Source organism: Plecotus auritus (genome assembly GCF_963455305.1).
Source record: "Plecotus auritus genome assembly, chromosome: 8".
NCBI classification, from domain to species: domain Eukaryota; kingdom Metazoa; phylum Chordata; class Mammalia; order Chiroptera; family Vespertilionidae; genus Plecotus; species Plecotus auritus.
In genome coordinates this window covers 40,157,291-40,171,113 of record NC_137782.1, presented here as the reverse complement: position 1 = coordinate 40,171,113, position 13,823 = coordinate 40,157,291, and the positions used below count along the sequence as shown (strand labels likewise).

General features: G+C 46.7%; 1 protein-coding gene across 1 annotated transcript in view; it reads right to left on the bottom strand.

Annotated features, from left to right (window-relative positions):
• The window catches only part of COLEC12 (collectin subfamily member 12), a 186,864-nt gene extending 173,402 nt beyond the window's left edge, over nucleotides 1–13,462 (bottom strand). Inside the window, exon 1 of the mRNA XM_080686174.1 lies at nucleotides 13,277–13,462. Coding sequence (XP_080542300.1) covers nucleotides 13,277–13,283 — 7 coding nt within the window. The 5' untranslated portion in view covers nucleotides 13,284–13,462. The remainder of the gene's footprint in view (nucleotides 1–13,276) is intronic.
• Between the last annotated feature and the right edge of the window lie 361 nt (nucleotides 13,463–13,823).

The following is a 13,823-nucleotide window of genomic DNA, read 5'->3' as shown; positions in this document are numbered from 1 at the left end:
CCAAAAATGTTCTCAAGGGGTTGTCTCTGGGGAATGGTGAACGATGAAATGATGGAGGGCTGGGCAGGAAACTACTGTTTTTCATAGTAAATCTGTGATGTTATTGGACTCTTTAAACTATGCACATCTCTAACTTTGATAAAAAATAAAGTAAAGCAAACAAAGCAAGCGAATGTGAATGGAAGATAAAAGTCAGGTAGGCAAAGGAAAGCACCCAGGTCCAACACATGCTGCTGAGCAGAAAAGGTGCCCTGCTCTCCACAGGGCCCGGGTATGGAATTCAGCCTGAGGCAACAGAGCAAAACGTCGGGACCTCCAGCCTTAAGTACCAGTTGCAAAGCAGGTTCTGACAAATGCCAAATTGAACAGAACACGTTCAGACTTTTTCAGAAGCCAAGATGAAGGACCCTGGACAGAGGTTAGACTGACTGTAGGCCACTCTTCCAAGCTGAGCTCAGGGCTGCCATTCATGTGAGCATGTCCATCAGCTACTCTACTGTTTCTACCTTGATGCAGCTCCAGCTCTTGTCTAGTCGTCACTGTCCAAACAAAACAATACAGTCCTATCCACTGTTCAAATATATAACTGCTTCCAACCAGCCAGTGGACACCCTCTGCTATGAGCATTCCTGCAAGCTGCCCCCCATCTGTCCCCACCACCACTACCTATTGTGGAAAGCCTCTTGGTGAGGAGGGAAGAAGGTGCCCCTGCACCCCTAGGGCCAAATGCTCAGTGCAATCTGGATCCCCGAGTCTACAGCCACTCTCCACTGGCCAGTGTCCCATTGAATCACTTTCAGGTGGTTGTCTGTGGGAACTGTGGCCTCCACAATGTGTCACAGGATTGCTAAATATTTCAGGTGCTGCTATGCTATTTTGGAGGACTTCTCTCCTAAGGCCAGATGCTGATGTAATGCTAAAGCTTGGGCTTTGGAATTGAAAGACCTGGGTTTGAAGAATGGGTCTACTTTGTACTGACAACATAAGCTCACATCTGCCTCTCAGTCTCCTATAAGATGGGACTAATAATTCCAATCACACGTTGTTGGGATGGAAAAGTGAATTGGTAAATGGAAGCACTTGACTATAAATATGAGGGGGGGGTGTTATTTTTTTTAATAAGGTGGCAGAGGTAGAGATAGCAGCTGCTGTGCTTTAAAGTCCAAAACAAATATCCCAGATCTTGAATGTTCGTGAAATACAGAATAGCTTTAGGTTTGCGTAGGGACTACTTTTCAAAAGACACAAAGCTCCAGTCTGAGGTTAACATTTGGGGGAGGGCAACAGCAGGGAAGAGAAATATGTAAGGTGGGTTCAATTTGGGCTGTAGCTAATTGACACCGAAATATGTGATATTGAAGAAAATTTACCTCAATGTACTTGGGGCTGTAAAAACTGCAGACAGACATACTTTAACCTTGATTTAACCCTAAGAGCAGTACTGGTAACACCTGTCCTAGTTTTACAGCTTTACAAATATAAAACCTCATGCTACCCCACTGGCATCTCTGGGCCATAGACGTATTCTGCCAGTGAATGAGTCAGTGCATGTAATAAAATATCTGAGGTTCAGGATATTTTTTATAGGGCCTGTCTCCTAGTCAACAGCTCCAGGTCTTCCCCCTACCCCATCCTAAATGGATAAAGGAATCTGTAACCATTTAAATACTTGTGGATTATTTCAAATATCCCAAGGGACTTATTTTGATTACTCAACTACTTCCTTTTTTTTTAATTTCTTTATTGATTGTGGTATTACATATGTGTCCTTATTCCCCCATTACCCCCCAACACCCGCCCCTCCATTCATGCCCTTACCCCCCTGTTGTCTGTGTCCATTGACTAGGCTTATATGCATGCATATAAGTCCTTTGGTTGATCTCTCCCTCTTACCCCCACCAACCCCCTCCTTCCCTGAGGTTTGAGGTTCTGATTGATGTTTCTCCGCCTCCGGATCTGTTTTTGTTCATCAGTTTATGTTGTTCATTATATTCCATAAGTGAGTGAGATCATGTGATATTTATCTTTCTTTGCCTGGCTTATTTCTTTTTTATTTTTTTTTAAATATATTTCTTTATTGACTTCAGAGAGGAAGGGAGAGGGAGAGAGAGATAGAAACATCAATGATGAGAGAGAATCATTGATTGGCTGCCTCCTGCACACCCCCTACTGGGGACCGAGCCCGCAACCCAGGCATGTGCCCTTGGCCGGAATCGAACCCGGGACCCTTCAGTCCACAGGCTGACGCTCTATCCACTGAGCCAAGCCGGCCAGGGCTGCCTGGCTTATTTCACTTAGCATAATGCTCTCCAGCTCCATCCATGTTGTTGCAAATGGTAAGAACTCCTTCTTTTTTACCGCAGCGTAGTATTCCATTGTGTAGATGTACCACAGTTTTTTAATCCACTCATCTGCTGATGGACACTTAGGCCGTTTCCAAAGCTTAGCTATGGTGAATTGTGCTGCTATGAACATAGGGGTCCATAAATCCTTTCTGATTCGTGTTTCTGGTTTCTTGGGATATATTCCTAGAAGTGGGATCACTGGGTCAAATGGGAGTTCCATTTTTAGTTTTTTGAGGAAACTCCATACTGTTCTCCACAGTGGCTGCACCAGTTTGCATTCCCACCAGCAGTGCACGAGGGTTCCTTTTTCTCCGCATCCTCGCCAACACTTGTCGTTTGTTGATTTGTTGATGATAGCCATTCTGACAGGTGTGAGATGGTACCGCATTGTTGTTTTGATTTGCATCTCTCGGATGATTAGTGACTGAGCATGTTTTCATATGTCTCTTACTCAACTACTTTCTGAGTTTCATGTTTTGCAATGGGATTACTTTTTGGGTGTTTTTTAAGTCAAACTTATCCTATATAATAAAAGGCTAATATGCAAATCAACCAAACTGCACAACGACTGGTCACTATGACATGCATTGACCACCAGGGGGCAGATGCTCAATGCAGGAGCTGTCCCCTGGTGGTCAGTGCACTCCCACAGGGGGAGCGCCACTCAGCCAGAAGCTGGGCTCATGGCTGGCTAGCGCAGCAGCGGTGGTGGGAGCTTCTCCTGCCTCCGCGGCAGTGCTAAGGATGTTTGACTGATGTCAGACATCCCCTGAGGGCTCCCAGACTGGGAGAGGGTGCAGTCTGGGCTGAGGGACCCCCCCCGCTTCTCCGAGTGCACGAATTTTGTGCACCAGGCCTCTAGTAAAGACATAAAATGACTCCATATTCTGGCACAATTTGTAATTCTGGTGCTTGTAAAAATAGCAGATTCTTATTTTTAGGACAAAGAGAGATGTAGTATCTTTTTCCTTCTGTTACACTCCATCAAAATTGAGGAGGATTGTTTGTTACTTTTACTCCAAATTGGTAGTGGAGACTAAACCAAATTTCCCCCAGCAGCCAACTTCAACACTTAAAAAGAAACAAATATGACACTTAAAACCTTGACCCCTACATCCATCATTCATGTGTAACTACAGGGGAAGTAATGGACCTCCCTTTCTTCAGTGAATGACCTTCTCATCCAATCATGCAGGTCAGGTTAATAACAAGAGAGTCAGGATGAGGACTTGAACACTCACCTCAAATTTTATAAGGGCCCTTGAAGGGACATGGGTTATTTGGCAAGAAAAACTAATGCCATCCATTTCTCTGGAGGCATGGAAAAAATAAGTGGCCTTTGTTTAAAAAAAAACAAAAACACAAAACTAACTGGTATACATCTGTTTTGTTTCGAAATCACTTAACTTTACATTTAGTTTATCCAAACAAATATGCCAAAGCAATATACTGTAATTAATTACAAATGATGGAGCAAAATAGAGCTTAGCAGACAACGTTTGAGAAAACTTTGAGTTGGATTTTCTCTCATTTCCCACGCTGAAATGTCATACTTGACAGTTTCAGTGTGGCTCTGATGTACCACCTGCCTCTTTAATGACTATTAAATTACTATTAGAGTAATGTAACCTGAACTACGAAATAAATTCCAGTTAATGAATCAGCTCAAATATCCCCTCCAAATGAAAAGAACCCTGTCTTCAGCCAGGTTGCCCTCTCTTCCTGGTTCCTCCGCTACATTTGCCTAAACCTCAAGTAGGACATTTGACTTTTACGTTGGATTCCAGTTGTTTAGGCATAAATCTTACCTTGCCTACCAGCCTGCAAGTTCCTTCAGAGGCTATACACATAATAAACATTTGGAGACATTTAAATAACATCCTAGATAAAGAATAAATGAAAGCTAGTTAGGGCCTAGTGTCCCAATTACAAATGATAAATAAAATAGTAATGTGACAGGTTAATGGGAAATGCACAATACCAACTAAACAGACATGATGCCAAGGGGTTAAGAAAACATATACAGCCCTAACAGGTTTGGCTCAGTGGATAGAGCATCAGCCTGCGGACTGAAGGGTCCCAGGTTCGATTCCAGTCAAGAGCGTGTACCTTGGTTGCGGGCACATCTCCAGTAGGGGGCGTGCAGGAGGCAGCTGATCGATGTTTCTCTCTCATCAATGTTTCTAACTCTCTATCCCTCTCCCTTCTTCTCTGTAAAAAATCAATAAAATAAATTTTTTTAAAAAAGAAAACATATACATAAATCTGTCCTAACACTTATCTAGAGACAAATTTGTCTTATGTTTTAATTCCTTGCTGTCATATCCTAACTGGATAAAAGTGAACACTGGATTTGAGATACAAATCTATAAAAATATTATGTCATTATTAGTAGGCACCTGAATAATAGTGCTCCTGGAAAATTAATGCGCCTAGCTATATTAAATGTATTTACATATATTTACCAATGTTATACCACTACTTGAGGCCCGGTGCACAAATTCGTGCATGGGGGGGGAGGGGGGGGGTGGGACTGTGGGAGGTTGGCCGGCAGGCCTGGATCGGGCGATCGGGGCCAGCCGGCCAGAGAGGAGGGGCCGCAGGAGCACACTGACCACCAGGGGGCAGCTCCTGTGTTGAGCATCTGCCCCCTGGTGGTCAGTGTGCATCATAGCGACCGGTCGTTTGTTCGTTTGTTCATTTGGTCATAATGGTCGCTTAGGTTTTTATATATATAGATCATAACAAATGAGAAAAGTGTACCATTTCATTAGTGACAAACATCACTATAAATGTGGTCCCTGCATTTTCGGTAGGGCTGATTTTTTACTATATTAAAAAAAATGACAATAACACCCGTGACGGCAGCTGGAGATGGACCAATGTAACACTGTTCTCCATTGAGCGCACAGCTCTTCCTGTCCCTGAGGTCAGTTTGAGCACATCTGTCATTTGAAAATTACTTTCATTTCAAAACTGAACTTTTGTTTTCATGGTAAATTTACCATAAATGGTTCATAATTGGCAATTATATTACTACCTGAAGGAAGCAGCAGGTTATAATAACAGTATTACTACAACTGAAACGCCTTGAATTCCCATTAAGTGCTAGATACCATTCTAAACAATTGATCTACACTAACCTATTTAATCCTCAAAAAAGTCTATCTGGTAGATGCCATTATTCTTCCATTTGACAGAAGAGGACCCTGGGGGCCCAGAGGTTAAGTAATTTGCCTGTGGTCACCAGACCCTCTGGATTCAGAGCCCACTCTCTTTGCCATCACACTAAAATCATCAGATTCAACTCCTGGAATCAGTACATATAATTGCATTTTATGAAATGGTTATATTTAAAAGTAATATTTTCAACTATAAAGTTGGACAATTTTTACCTTTGAATAATAAACTGTTATATAAATATCAACTAGTTTCCTAACATTTCTATGTCACAAGGAAGTGACTGAGGCCCAAAGAAGTTTGGCTACTTCCACAGAACCAACAACAAGTTAGTTTTTCATGCAGAATGTCAAAAGTCCAACTTAGGCTACTGAATATGACTTCATGTGATACTGAGTTATAGTCCCAAACCATTCAGGAAGCACAGGGAGTCATATTTAATATATCCAAGTACAGTAAATTTATCAAATCTCCCATACTAAAGAACACATTTCTTTTATATTTTTAAGAGTATTGATTGAATAATTATAGTAAATGCAGGGGTTAAAAGAGCTCTTAGCATATCTTTGGAATCTTAATTTGGGATTACTAGTTTCTGCTTACATTGGCTTTCACTGCTATATGATTACAAAGGTCCCTTAAGCAATTGGCAAGACCTTTTCAAGATACTACGTTGGTTTGGGCTCTTCAAATATCATTCTCTTAAAGAAATCAAATAACTGCTTGATGAAAAGTTACCTCCCTCAAGGTTTAAATGGTTGTTGTCTTAGAAACTGTTGTTAGCAATAAAGATAGCACTTTTTTTGATATATTTTATTGATTTTTTACAGAGAGGAAGGGAGAGGGATAGAGAGTTAGAAACATTGATGAAAGAGAAACAGATTAGCTGCCTCCTGCACACCCCCCACTGGGGATGTGCCTGCAACCAAGGTACATGCCCTTTACCAGAATCAAACCTGGGACCATTCGGTCCGCAGGCTGACGCTCTGTCCACTGAGCCAAACTGGTCAGGGCAAGATAGCACTTTCTATGAAGAGTGCCTAAACCTCCCTACCCCTTATTTAAGATGTTTATATATTAATTATATTATATATTATAATATATTATACTACACTATACTATACTATAGGCCCAGTGCACGAAATTCATGCACTTGGGGTTGGGGGGGGGGGCCCCTCAGCCCAGCCTGTGCCCTCTCCCAGCCTAAGCCCTCGGGGGATGTCCAACTGACAGCTTAGGCCCACTCCCCTGGCCATCAGTTGGACATCCTTAGTGCTGCTGCAGAAGCAAGAGAGGCTCCCACCACCGCTGCTGCACTCGCCAGCCGTAAGCCTGGTGTCTGGCTGAGCGGCGCTCCCCATGTGGGAGCACACTGACCACCAGGGGGCAGCTCCTGTGTTGAGCATCTGCCCCCTGGTGGTCAGTGTGCATCATAGCAACCCATCATTCTGCCATTTGGTCTATTTGCATATTAGCCTTTTATTATATAGGATTATTCTATTTTACTGGTCACCTACTGGTGGTTACAGTCTGTTCTTAAAAATAGCACTTCTGACAATGTTTCCTATCTCATTGTAAACCTGTCAGCAAGGATCTTGCAGGGGCTGTTGTTAGAGTTGATGGCTTCAGTGGGCCATCCACATTCATCCAATCAGCCATAAGCAAAACCTCCCAGGAGATGAATGCTACATCCAGCAGCAACCCTGGAATCTGCTTTATCTTTGCAAGAGTCCCAACCAGAGAGTCTCCCCTAGTGACTGGCTGAAGAGCATCAATTTCTACAGACCTCTGATGTCAGCTTATTATAGATCTGAATCCAGACAGTAGGAGCTTCTCTACCTTGCTCACTCAGTATCTAGCAGAATGTGGCGCACAGTACATACTTCACTGTGTGTTGGTCAAGTGAATTATTAGGGTGTGGCTAAGAGGGAGATTAGGCTAGAGGTGTAACATGTGGATTCTGGACTCAGACTGTCTGAGTTTGAATACCAAATTTCTCTTTACTAACTAGTTAGGTGCCCTGAAACAGGTAACTCAACCTCTCTGAGACTAAGTTTTCCTATCTGTACAACAGAGGAAATAATAAAGCCTGTCATGGCAAGTACTCAATAATGTTAGCTATTATTAAAGGAAAAAATAGCAAGTGCAGATATTAAGTGGCCCATCAGTCATACCTAAAAAGTTGTTTGTAAGCACACACACCACAGTACAGATCAACCTCATCCCTGTTCCCTGCCTCAAAGCCATAGGCAGGAACTCCAGAAGTTGAGAGAGGCTGTGCCTTCGGAGTGGCAGACTAGCAACAGATGAAAAGGGCAACCCCAGCCGGGTGGCTCAGTTGGTTGGAACGTTGTTCTACGCATCAAAAAAGGTTGCATGTTCAAATCCTGGTCAAGGCACATACCTACGTTGTAGGTTCAGTCCCAGATTGGGACATGACATGTATGAGAGGCAACTGATCGATGTTTCTCTCTCTCTCTCTCTCTCTCTCTCTCTCTCTCTCTCTCTCTCTCTCTCATCAGTAAGTATATTCTCTAGTGAGGATTTTTTTTTTAAAGATGGAAAGGGTAGGACCAGCCTGGTGGAGCCTACCGCACAGTGGGGGTAGCCGCTCTTCACCGCTCTTCACAGGATGATTACTTCAAAGACCTAGAATGCTGTCCCTAGTCCCCAAATTGCCTGACTCTTTTCACTCTGATTCAACAGCTGAAGCTCCAAAGCATCCTCACCATATACTACCAGCAGGAAGGCTGGGCTCTGCTAGCACCCGGGGCTTCCTCTTCTGGAGCTTCACCCTGCTTCCCACCATGGGGAGCCATGTGTGTCAGAGACTTGCCACCCATGCTGGGATGACTCAAGGCAAAACATATCTTTTCTATCATTAAAGCTTAAATGTCAGCTTTCCCATTTGAAAACTAATACTTCAGGGGCCATTTAACTTGCTTTGGCAGTAGTTGCATCAACTGTTTTGAAATAATGTTTTAATGAGAATAAGCATTAATCAGAAAATGAGACACCTAGTCATGATATAGCTTGGAAGCTATCATCTGCCAGCTCTCCCCAGGCACACCATTTTCGGTGGACGAGCCACATAGTGAACAGGGGGCATGGGAACAATCTTGAGAAACTGCACAGGAGACCACAGAAAAGAATCTGTACTTTGCAATAATTAAACCTCAGCTTAAGAATGTCAAGCATCCCCAAACTAATGGAAAGTCAAAAGTATAATTAGATTGTAATTGTAAATTTGCCTTCCAGAGGAAGGGCAGCCCCAATTCCCAATCAGTGAAGGGGGAAAGGCCTCATTTTGTTTTCATTTCCCTTCAGAAAACATGAATCTTCCCATGTTAAGTGCAGTCAGCCCTTACACACTTGTTTGCTTATCCCAATTAAGGACAAGAAATCTTAGAGAGACACTGGGAAAGGAGGAAGGTTGGGGAACTGGGTGAAAAGGTAAAGGGATTCAGCATTACAAATTGGTAGTTACAGAATAGTCATGGGGATGTAAAGTACAGCATATAGAGAATAGTTAATAATCTATATATATAAAAAGCCAGCAACCGGAACGCTGTAACAACTGGAACGACCCACTGTGGCTGGCCAACCTCCCACGGTCTCTCCCTGCCAGCCGGCCCCACCCCTGATCACCCCCCTACACCCCAATAGGGGGCGGGGGAGGCTGGCCAACCTCCTGCAGCCCCTCCCCCCTGCCCGGCCCCACCCAGGATTGCCCCCCCCCACCCCGATCAGGGGCAGGGCCAGTTGGCCAACTGCCCACGGCCCCTTCCCCCAGCCAGCTCCCACCCCGATTGGCCTCCCCGCTCTGATCAGGGACAGGCCAGCCAGCCAACCACCCATGGCCCCTCCCCCAGGCCTCTGGCCCCCATCAGCCACGCCAACCCCATTTGGGGGTGGGGTCAGCTGGCCCACCGCCCACAGCCCCTCCCCACAGCTGGCCCCACCCCGGATCAGCCCCCACCACCCCAATGGGCCCACGGCCCTTCCCACCAGCCAGCTCTACCCGCAATAGGGGGTGGGGCTGGCCGGCCAACCTCCCACAGCCCACAGCCCTTCCCCACGGCCAGCCCCTCCCCAATCACCCCCCACCCCAATTGGGGGTGGGGCCTGCCGGCCAATCACCTGCAGCCCCTCCCCCCAACCAGCCTGATCCTGATCAGGCCCCAATCAGGGCAGGCCAACCTCCCGCTGTCTCCTCCTCCTCCCCCTCCCCCTCCCAACAGGCCTGGCCCCAATCTGCCCCAATTGGGGCAAGGCCGGCCGGACCCCACCCATGCACGAATTCGTGCACTGGGCCTCTAGTACTGTAACAACTATGTATGGTACCAGGTAGGTATTGGAAATATCGGGGGGGTCACTTTGTAAAGTATTTGATTGTCTAACCTCTATGCTGTACACCTGAAACTAATACTGAATAATACTGAACATAAACTGAAATTAAAAAAAAAAATTTAAGAGACACTAGAAAAACAAGGAGTCCCAAAACACAACAGGAAGTAGAAGTCTACTGCTTACCAGTGCACTTTAAAAGTATTATTGCCAAATAGTATTTCAGAAATTTTTGTACAAAAAGCACAAAACAATAAGCAGCTGAACACTGTGTTTTGATGGCGCCAACCTCCTCCCTGTGCTAAGTTATGACAGTGTTTTGGACCTCTGTGGTCCCATGTGCTGGTGGTTGTTTTCAGCCGTTTCTTAGGCAACAAGTGCTGCTGCATTGAAACTCACCAACATTCCCAACTTTTAGAACCAAAAATGTAATTGAGTAATGACACACCTAACTCTAGAGGTGTCAGATTCCTTCTTTAAAAAATGTGAATATTTATCCAAAACTATGAGATTTATGGTACAGTACAGCTAATTGAAAATAAAATTGGAAGCAAATTAAAACCAACTACATGTTTTAATCAGTTTGGAAGACTTCAAGTATTGCAGCAACGGGGTAATTTTCTTCTGGAAAATATATAATGATGTCATTATTTTGGTACTTGTGACTCCAGGGATGGAGGAAAGAGAACAGAGACAAATATTTGCTGAATGCAATGGATAGGTGGCGCTGTGGCTCAGAGCAGATAGGGAATTACATTCCAGAAGCCTGGGTTACTACAAAGGCCATGTCTAAGGTCTAAACATCAGAATTATAAAGTCAAATAGGTACCTTAAAAAGGCATCTGGTGCACACAAGAGCTAAATTTTGGCCTTGGAAATAAACTTCTATAATTTCTAAGGTGCCCACTAATTTTCTATTTGGCTAAAGAATGTTTTCACTTAATACTTTAATTTTACAAGGCTTGTCATTGACACCTGTCATTTAGGAAAATCAAAGTCGAAGGAAACACTGCCTTTCTGAAGCATAATGAGTTAATACCTATGCAACATTAATCACAACACCGAGAAAATTTTGGGGTTATTTACCTATGGCAAACTGTCAGAATAATTCCACTTGGTAAAGGCGGCTTTCCCTTTTAGCTAGAAAGGCACTCTGCGCTTGGCTTCAGAAGGCTTGTGTCCAATTTCTTGGCTCCATCCCTTCCTGGCTGCTGCACCAACGTGGGGTTACTTGGCTGTTTAGTTATCTGAGATTCTCATCTGGCCTATCTGGTGTCCTACATCTTTCCAAGCAATACAGGGAAACTGGCAAAGGTTGTCTTTAGATGCCTACTACCATCCTTCTCAATGCCCGTTCTTATTTCTTCTGGACTCAGTTTCCACATCTGAAATGTGAGGTTAAAATACCTACCTCATAGGGTTGCTGAGAGGACTGATTGATAAGAGTGCTTATAGAGGGTATCATACATTTAGTAGGTGCTAAAAAACGATTACTGTCCCCTCTACTCCCCACCTCAACAAATAGACAAGTGAATGAAAACTATATGGCAATAGTTGGTAAGCAAACCTCTTACATAACGTTTAATTTTTAAAGAGGGTTTCAAAGTGGCAAGTCTAACTAGGGATTCATCAGTCCCTGACTCCCCACCCCCCCCCCCAACTGGGGCAGTGCCAGACCACAGGGGGTAAGCAAGAGCCTTCTCCTGGGAGGTCTGCAAGCTGATCCAGAAGGCAGTGTAACCATCACAAAAACATGTTTAGAATTTTTAGGTGTTTTCTATTACAGATTTGAAATTACAATGAAAGGTGCCCCGAGTGCAAAAAGTCATTACCCAGTCAAAAACACAGTCTCCGGGATTTAAGAGTCCACCTGGGAGCCGATGGAGTGAGTGGCTAGTTTATCTTCCCAAGAATTCAGAAACTACTGGCTTAGTGACCAGCAACGAGAAGACTCACTTCTGGCTAAAATGAGGGTAACGGAGCCCCAGAGTCACTTTTAGCCATGGGCACTCCTTCCTTTCTGGAAGGATCCTTTCATCAGTGCTAGCTAAGGAAACTGTGTGTTTCCTAACATGTAAATGAGAGAAGGGAAACTGAGATGGGGAGAGGAAGAACACAAACTGCCTTTTGAAATTCTCTAGCCAGAGAGTTGTATCAAGTCCTATCATAATCCTTTGTTTCTCTTCACCTCCCGAGGGCCACGCTTTACCTGGTGTTCAGTGGCCCCCGCCCCGCCCCATCCCTTCCCGGGGTCTCCAGATTTGGAGACGTAACGCCTCAGAAGGGGAGGTAATGGGTAGGGCACACCGCTCTGGAGTGTTTAGCAGGAACTGCCTTACAGAGAAACTGAGAGCCAAGAGTTACTTTTGGAGCGTGTGAGGCTCCCTGGGCACCTCCCTCAGACAGCGAGCGCATCGCGTGGTCGCGGGGGGCTGGAAACTCGGCCACCGCGGGTCCGATGGCACTTCGCACCCAACCCCCTCCCACCAGCCCAGCCCACGCAGCGACTGGCACGTGTTATCCCTGCACAAAACCAGGAACTCGCGTCTCGTGTACACACCACGCCGGCCTAGCCACAAGTGATTCCCTTTGATGCCTCCGTTGTAATTATTTATCTCACTAAACAAATCAGGGTTCTGCTGACAAATCTTGTTTCTACTGCACTGAAGGGTGCTCAGCAAAGCCCTTCCCCCTGTGATTCTGTGTAAAGGTCCATCACAGCTGACCTTCCCTAAACCTGCCTGCATTGGACACCGCCCAGGGGACGATTCACGGGATGGTTTGTGTCACCCCTGAACACACGTGGGCACACCAACTCCACAAGTGGGCACACGGAAGGGACGCGGAATAACTGAGGGCGGTGATTTTCCAGGCAGTGGGTCTGGTGGAGAGAGATGCCAAACGCACTTCCCGAGCCAGCTGAACTCCGCGGGCACCTAATCACTGCCAGATGTGGGGAGGGCGCACCGAGAACATCCCCGACTCACGGAGAAAACACCCGGCCCGGCGCACACCGGCCGATTTCTAGGATGGAGAGACGGCATCACCGGGGAGGAAAACGGACCCCGGGGAAGTGGGGAGCGACGCAGAGCGGAAAGCGGACTCGAGAGAATGATGATGCCTCCCACTCTCCTCGGCATCTTTTTTCAATTAAAAAGTTGGGAACTGGAATCCATAAACAACGACTTAGGGCTTCAGACTAATTCGAAGAGACACGGTGGGATGGGGAATACTCGTACGCTTCCAAGCCCCAACCCGGAGGTCGAAGCGCCCCAAGTGTGCACGCATGAACCCGGCGCCCGCTCTTCTCCCGCCCCGACCCCGGGAAAAGTTCGTGCAGGGACGCACCTTCACCCCTTCCAGCGCGATCCGAAGCCCGCCCCGCCTCGCCGCCGCCGCCCTACCTTTCATGGTGACGGAGGAGACGCACCGCCAGCCTGGGAGCTCCGCGCGGCCAAGAAAGTTCGCGCTGAGCAGCGGTCACTGCGCGCCCATGGCAGCCGCGCCGCGCGTCGGCCGTCTGCGCTCGAGCCCTCCCCCGCGCCGCCGGCCCGCGCTCCCTGCTCGGCGCTCTGTGCCGCGGGGCCGCCGCGCGCGCCGCTCACCCCGGGCGGGAGGCGCCGCGCCCGCCAGCGCCCCTCCCCCTGGCCCGCCGGGGCGCGCCGGCCCCCGCGCCCGCGCCCCTCTCGCGCCCTCCCGCGCCCGCCCCGCCCTCGCGCCTGCATTTGCTCCTGCCCAGTCACTTTCTCGCCTAGCCTCTCCGCGCCCTCGCTCTCCCGCGTTCATTTTCCCGTTGGACCAGCGGCGGGACGAAGTCTCCTGGGCCGTCTAGTGTTCCCCCTCGGCGTGCGTGGAAGGTGATGCTTCTGAGCTTATATCTGGACCCCAGTCTACCCAGGATGTGGAGAGAGTTGGGGAGCAGCAGTGGCACGTGGGTGGCAGGATGTGGTT